Source organism: Ammospiza nelsoni, chromosome 16, assembly GCF_027579445.1.
Source record: "Ammospiza nelsoni isolate bAmmNel1 chromosome 16, bAmmNel1.pri, whole genome shotgun sequence".
Classification (NCBI taxonomy): domain Eukaryota; kingdom Metazoa; phylum Chordata; class Aves; order Passeriformes; family Passerellidae; genus Ammospiza; species Ammospiza nelsoni.
In genome coordinates this window covers 3951017-3957773 of record NC_080648.1, presented here as the reverse complement: position 1 = coordinate 3957773, position 6757 = coordinate 3951017, and the positions used below count along the sequence as shown (strand labels likewise).

Genomic DNA, 6757 nt, shown 5'->3' with positions numbered 1-6757 from the left:
ATCAGCCCATTCCACCCCAGCTCTACGAGCACCCTTGCTCCCTGGGAACAGATTGCAAAAGATCTATTCCAACATCCTCACATAGTTTTTAAGGAAAGGGGGTTTAAATAATCTGAGAAAGAACCACAGCCTGCAAAAAGCTGCATTGGGGAGGGGCTGGGGTATTAACCTTAAAACCAGAAGTTGCAAATTGCCAGAAAGCTCCCCTGGCTGCAGGAGGAGGTGTGGAGGTCCGAGGCACACTCATCCCTGGGAGTCTCTAGAGCCAAGACCTCTCCCTGCCTTCTTCCACCCTTTTCTCCTCTGGGACCCTGCACCAGCTGGGCTGCTCTTGGGCATCTTGGGGACCCCACCTGGTGTGATCCAACTGCTTTAGAGGCTGCAAATTAATGGCAGGATAAGGCAGGCATTGTGGACAGGAGGGGGATGCACCTCTATCAGGCAAAGTTGGGAAACCCAGAATGCTGCAGACAGTGTCAGCCAGTGCTTTCTAAAGCACACTTCCCAAAAATGTGCCTTGAGGGCATGGATTCACAGCCCACAACCCCCAGCATGTCCATGAGCCCAGAAGGAAAAGCAGGAGCAGAGAAGGGGTCAGCTGCTTTGCTGCATGGCTGTGCAAGTCCAGAACCAGCAGTCATGGCTGGAGGAACAACAGGAGCATCTGGGCACAGCTCTGGAGACAGCAGCAAGGCAGCATGAAAACAAGAGGAATCAAACAGCAAAAACAGGAGGTGCTGTCATCTTAATAAAAGGATGAACCTGCTGGTCACAGGAGCCAGAGCAGCTGTGTCTGTGAGCCAGCTCTGCCCACCAACCTGGACATCTCTGTGGACAGAGCACCTTCCCAGCCAATGCCATGGGCATGGGCATGGGAAGGGAAGGGAAGGGAAGGGAAGGGAAGGGAAGGGAAGGGAAGGGAAGGGAAGGGAAGGGAAGGGAAGGGAAGGGAAGGGAAGGGAAGGGAAGGGAAGGGAAGGGAAGGGAAGGGAAGGGAAGGGGGAGGCCCACCCAGGCATCACACCAGTTCAACTGGAGGCAAAGAAGCCACCTGGATACTGGGAAACAGTCACATACACAGGTGACACAGCCTTTGCTACTGCAGCACATGATGCTGGGCTCTAGTCCTTGCTCCTCCTTAGGAGACAAGGAGCAGAGAGCCCTGGGTTTATAAATTATTCTCACTGAAAACCAGCAAGATTGGAATTTGGTGGCCATTTGTTGCTAGCTCTCAACAGAAGAGCAGCCAGCACTTCCTGGATTACGTGGGGAGCTGGTGAACCATGCTTCCCTCTTAATGTCTCTGAGAACCAAGAACTGGGGAGGGTCCTCACTCTCTGCAGGTGACAACACCTCCATGGTCAGAAAGAACAAATGAGGAGGAAGCCAGCTGAGAAAAGGGCAATGGGGGACTTGCAGGCCAGTCAAAGGAGAAGAAGAAGCACACTGGAGTCAGAACAAGCCATGGTGAAAACAATCCCAAACTTAATTCACTTGGATAGGACATCACATAATGCTTAGAAGAATTAGCCCTTTATCTTTGCAGACACAAGAAGCAGGAACTTGTTCTGCCATTGTGCAGTCACTGATTCCTTCTTTCTTTGTTTGTTTTTTGTTTCTGAAGAGTGAGCAAAAGCGGCAGCGTTACCGCTCACCATGGAAACCTCCGCTGCGGACAAGGAATGGCTGACAAGTCCTCAGGATGTCACCCTGCAGCAGGTGGCCAAAAAGACACCAACCCTGTACCCAGGGCAATGTGGATGCAGCCCTGCCCCACTGTGGACCAGCTGGAAGCCAGGCTCCCTGGCAGGGTTATCAGTGACCCTCCGGTTCCCCTGTGCAGGAATCCTTGCCTGGGTGCTGCCCCAAAACACAGATCATCAAAGGGAGTGGAGCTGCTCTCTTGGAGAGAAGCGGTTCCAACTGGAGGGCTGCAGTTGTCCGTGGCCAAGCTTTCCCATTGTTATTTTACAGTCACTTGATGTTCTGAAAGATATTTAGAAAAATGACTTTAACTGTCCTGTGCCAAACTGGGTGAGGGTGAAAAAAAAATGAAATTTGGCAGGGATGTTATTCATTCAGCGTGTAGCTTGGATGACGTCCAGTGACTAACACAGGAGTTTTAACTGATCTGGGAGACTAAAAACCATTCACAAATAATTTGATTTAGGGTCACTGTGATTTCTTTTTATAAATAATTTTCATTGAGAAGTATTTTTTTAATTAAGATCGACAGATCCTAATAGCAACGCTATTGTGTGCGCCGCTCATCATTCCCATCTTCCCAAATGACTTTCATATGTTGTGTGCTGGTTTCTTGTTTGCTGCACACGATGGGGCTTGTTCACAGGGTAAGCAATGCCCCAAAGCAGTGGACAAGCCATGCTGAACTCCTCTCTCCAAAGGCAGGCTCCAAGGAGGACCCAGATGGAAAGCAAAGGGAGCTTTCACCATCCTGTTACAGGTTCCTGTTCAGGAGCTGCTCTGAGCCTTCACCCAGCCCCAGACATCCCTCTGTGGCTGTAAAATCCTTCTGAGTGCTCTGCATCTGAGAGATGGCAACAGCAGCTTGGCTTTGGTGCTTCAATGCTCCAACTCCCATCACAGCACAGGAAGTTCTCTGAACTTTCCTTTTCCCCTTTTCCCTGGTGGAAAGACTTCTTGCTAGACAAAACAGCTCCAAGGGAAATATCTGACACAACTTGGTAAAAAGTCTACACTCAGTCACCTCCTAAGCCAGCAGATCACCCAACAGCCTGAGCAGATCTGCAGGAGAACTCAGCCAGCGGGTGAGAGAAGAATGACTCGGCGACTCAAATGAATCTTGCTTGGCAATATCCCCCGAGTGTGACAGCCTTTTCTTTGACTTGCACAATAACAATTGCAGCCCAGCCACTTCAGCTACTAATCTTATCTCTTGTTTGAATGGCTCTTAGCTTGCCTCCTGTTGATTATAAATGTTTGTACAAGTTCTTGGAGTCAGCGGAGTTGTTGTTTCGTAGCTGGATTACAGGCTGGGGCTCCAAACTTTGAGATGCTCACATTAATGATCAGATATGTTCTTAAAAGCCCACTGAATTGGATTTCAAAACAAAAGGCCCATTGTTCTGAAGCCTGAAATCCCAGCCACAACTCTGAAAATCTTTTCCCTTATCTTTCCAAAGAACTGAAACTGGTGTGCAAAATGACTACAACAGTCAAAGAAAGGAGGATTGTCTTATGAGAGGAAGCTACCTGAATTTGGTCTCATTTAGGCTATCAGAACAGGGCTGAAGGGGGTGTAATTGCTACTGAGAGACACATGGAAGGAGAGAAGCTGTTAGAAAATCTTGTGAAATCTCCAAACTGAGAGTTGTGGGGCTGGACATGAAAAGATTTGTGATTTTCAGAGCAAAGAGGTCTGGGATGGGTTTCAGCAGAAGCCACAGAGGCAGCACAGTGTGCAGGCTGATAACCACACGAGAGCCACTGATAGCAGCCAGGATGGGCAGCTGGTGACCAGGAGCTCCCTGCAAGATCCCAATCCAAACATGGACAATGTCTGGAGGGAATCCCCTGCCTCCTGCACTGATCCATCACCCTGGTCCATCCTATTTTGCACCTTGCCTCATACAGCAGCCATCCCAAGCTTGCCTTGGCCACATGATCTTGTTTTAACATTGGGCAGACCAATTTAAGTTCCTGTGGGTCCCCAGGGTGGGCTGCTGTGGTAGAGCTCCCATTGAAAAGATTGTCTTTTGGGAAGAAAAACACTTGTTTTCCTTAGTTTTGTTTACTTCAATAAGCAAATGCCTTATTCAAGCCAAATTCAGGCAGAAAATCAGAGCATTAGGTGGTGGCTGTGACTTCCAACACTGAAAGGTGCTGGGAAAGCAGAATCCCACAAAACATCATCCCCCAAAGCACCAACACTGGCAGGCTGTTCCAGGATTGTTGGTATCCACATGGAGCACATCCACTCCTGAAAAGGCACCACTGGCCTGTGCTGGGGAGGAAAAATAACCTCTGTCCTGGCCAGCATTCTCAGCACCAGCGATTTTCACTGCACCCCAGTCAGACAGAGCGGCCACAAGGGCACAAACACAACTCCTCGTGCAGTTCCCAGTTGTGCCACACGGATAAAGCATGGCTCATCCATAAGGACACCTGCTGGTGACAGCAACAGGCCGCGGCTTCGGTTGTTTGATGTCATTGGACTTGAGGATAAAAAGAGCAAATCAAGAGAGAGGGGCTGCCAAAGCACCAGCCTGCAGCCTGCCATGGGGATGGCAGCGTGGGGATGCCAAGCTGGACACGCAGGAAACACCCAGGACAGTTCAGGCAGGCTGAAAACCAAACCCAGCATCCACGGAGAGCACAGCACATCCCCAGCACTCAGGGCTTTCCGACAGCTGGCAAGCTGCAGCTCAGCCAGTGCTGAAATATTGTTTCTGTGGTAAAAGGAAACTGTTTCTCTGCGTATTTTTTTTATTACCCATGGAGTCGCTATCACCACGGCTTTAACCACAGCCATGGGGTAGGCTGGGGCTCCTCCTGCGATGTCTGAGCATCCTCTAACACAACAAGATGTCTCAGCAGTTCACTCTCTGTCCCCTCGAGAAATCCATTTGTGTGCCAAGCACATTCCACAGGCCACCCCAAAATTCACCTCGTAGCACCACTCTTTGTACAACATTTGCAGGGTTTTTGGGATGCTAGAGGTACATCCATGCCTTCCCCAGAAGTCAGCAGTCCTGGAAGCAGCAGGTAGGGAACAGACCAATCCTACCAGTTTGCTTCCTGGCCTGCAGCATCAGGAGAAAACATCCCTACTTGGGCTGGAGCTGGCTTAAAATTGAGGGTTTGGAAACAAGGACTAGAAGCTAAAGCATCTCCTCCAAAACCCACCCCTAGACCTCAAAAACCCACCCCCAAACCTCCAAAATCCACCTCCAAGCCTCCAAGATCCCACCTCCAAGCCCCACCTCCAAACCCCCGCTGCGGGGGGACGCCCGATCCCCCCGCTCCGCATCCCCGCGGCGCTCCCGAGCCTCCGAGCCCCGCGCCACGCCACAGGCCGATTAATTCACTCCATCACCAGCCCCGAATAAACACACATCCCATCCCATCCCATCCCGCCCGGGCATCACGGGCATCCCAGCCGGGAGGAGGGCCCGCTGCTGCGCGCTCTCCCGTACGCTTCGCTGCGGGGAGCACGAACCCGGCGGCTCTCCCGGCCCCGCGGGCTGTCCCCGGGGTGCGGGCGCGCGGGTTCGGCGGGCCCAGCGGCGGGCCCAGCGGCGGGGCCGGGCGGTGCCGGTGCCGCCCGGAGCGGGCTCGGCCGCGGCGCCGCCGGTGCGCGGGGGGAGCGCGCAGCTGCAGTACCCGCGGCGGCCGCTCGGCGGCGCGGCACTGCCGCCGTGCTCGCCGGGGCGGCCGGCGGCGGGGGCCGCTCTCTGCCGCCTTCCCGCGCCCTCTCCTCGCTCCGGCAGATCTCGCGAGAGCGCGGCCGGCTGGTGGCCGCGGGGGCTGTTGCAGCAGCGGCGGCGGCGGCGGCGGCGGGAGGAGGAGGAGGCGGCGGCGGCGGCGGCCGGGGGCGGCCGAGGAGGCGGCGGCGGCGGAGGAGGCGGCGGCGGCGCGGGGGCGGCCGCGCCGGGGCGAGCAGCGGCGGGCGAGGCCCGAGCGGCGGCGGCGGCGGAGCGGCGGCGGCATCATGGCGGACAGAGACAGCGGCAGCGAGCAGGGCGGCGGCGGCGGGGGCGCGGCGGGCGCCGGGGGGCCGGGCGCGGGCGGCGGCGGCCCGGGCGGCGGCGGCGGCGGCGGCGGGGGCCCAGGCGGCGGGCTGCAGCACGAGACGCAGGAGCTGGCCTCCAAGCGGGTGGACATCCAGAACAAGCGCTTCTACCTGGACGTGAAGCAGAACGCCAAGGGCCGCTTCCTCAAGATCGCCGAGGTGGGCGCGGGCGGCAACAAGAGCCGCCTGACCCTCTCCATGTCGGTGGCCGTCGAGTTCCGCGACTACCTGGGCGACTTCATCGAGCACTACGCGCAGCTGGGGCCCAGCCAGCCCCCCGAGCTGGCGCAGGCGGCCGACGAGCCCCGGCGGGCGCTGAAGAGCGAGTTCCTGGTGCGGGAGAACCGCAAGTACTACATGGATCTGAAGGAGAACCAGCGCGGGCGCTTCCTGCGCGTCCGCCAGACCGTGAACCGCGGCCCGGGGCTGGGCTCCACGCAGGGCCAGACCATCGCGCTGCCCGCGCAGGGCCTCATCGAGTTCCGCGACGCCCTGGCCAAGCTCATCGACGACTACGGCGTGGAGGAGGAGCCGGCCGAGCTGCCCGAGGGCACCTCCTTGACTGTGGACAACAAGCGTTTCTTCTTCGACGTGGGTTCCAACAAGTACGGCGTGTTCATGCGGGTGAGCGAGGTGAAGCCCACCTACCGCAACTCCATCACCGTCCCCTACAAGGTCTGGGCCAAGTTCGGCCACACCTTCTGCAAGTACTCGGACGAGATGAAGAAGATCCAGGAGAAGCAGCGGGACAAGCGCGCCGCCGCCGCCGCCGCCCCCGCCGTGGGCGCCGAGCCGCCCCCCGAGGCCGAGGCGGCCGCCGCCGGGCCGCCCGGCGCGCTGCTGCAGGCCGAGGAGCCCGAGGAGGACTGACCGCCCGCCCCCCGGGACGCGGACTGGCCCCGCCGCCGGCGGGAGGGCGGGCGGGCGGCGGGGCGCGGGGACGGCGGCCCGGAGCCCCCCCTCCGCCCGGAGCCCCCCCGGCCG

General features: G+C 57.2%; 1 protein-coding gene across 1 annotated transcript; it reads left to right on the top strand.

The window, feature by feature from the left end:
* Nucleotides 1-5692: 5692 nt before the first annotated feature.
* On the top strand, nucleotides 5693-6643 carry PURA (purine rich element binding protein A). The gene has a single exon (XM_059483613.1). The coding sequence runs from the start codon at nucleotides 5693-5695 to the stop codon at nucleotides 6641-6643; it is 951 nt and encodes a 316-aa protein (XP_059339596.1).
* The last annotated feature ends 114 nt before the right edge of the window (nucleotides 6644-6757 follow it).

Excerpts from the sequence above, each read along its gene's own strand:
- PURA (XM_059483613.1), top strand. The coding sequence starts at position 5,693 with ATGGCGGACAGAGACAGCGGCAGCGAGCAGGGCGGCGGCGGCGGGGGC.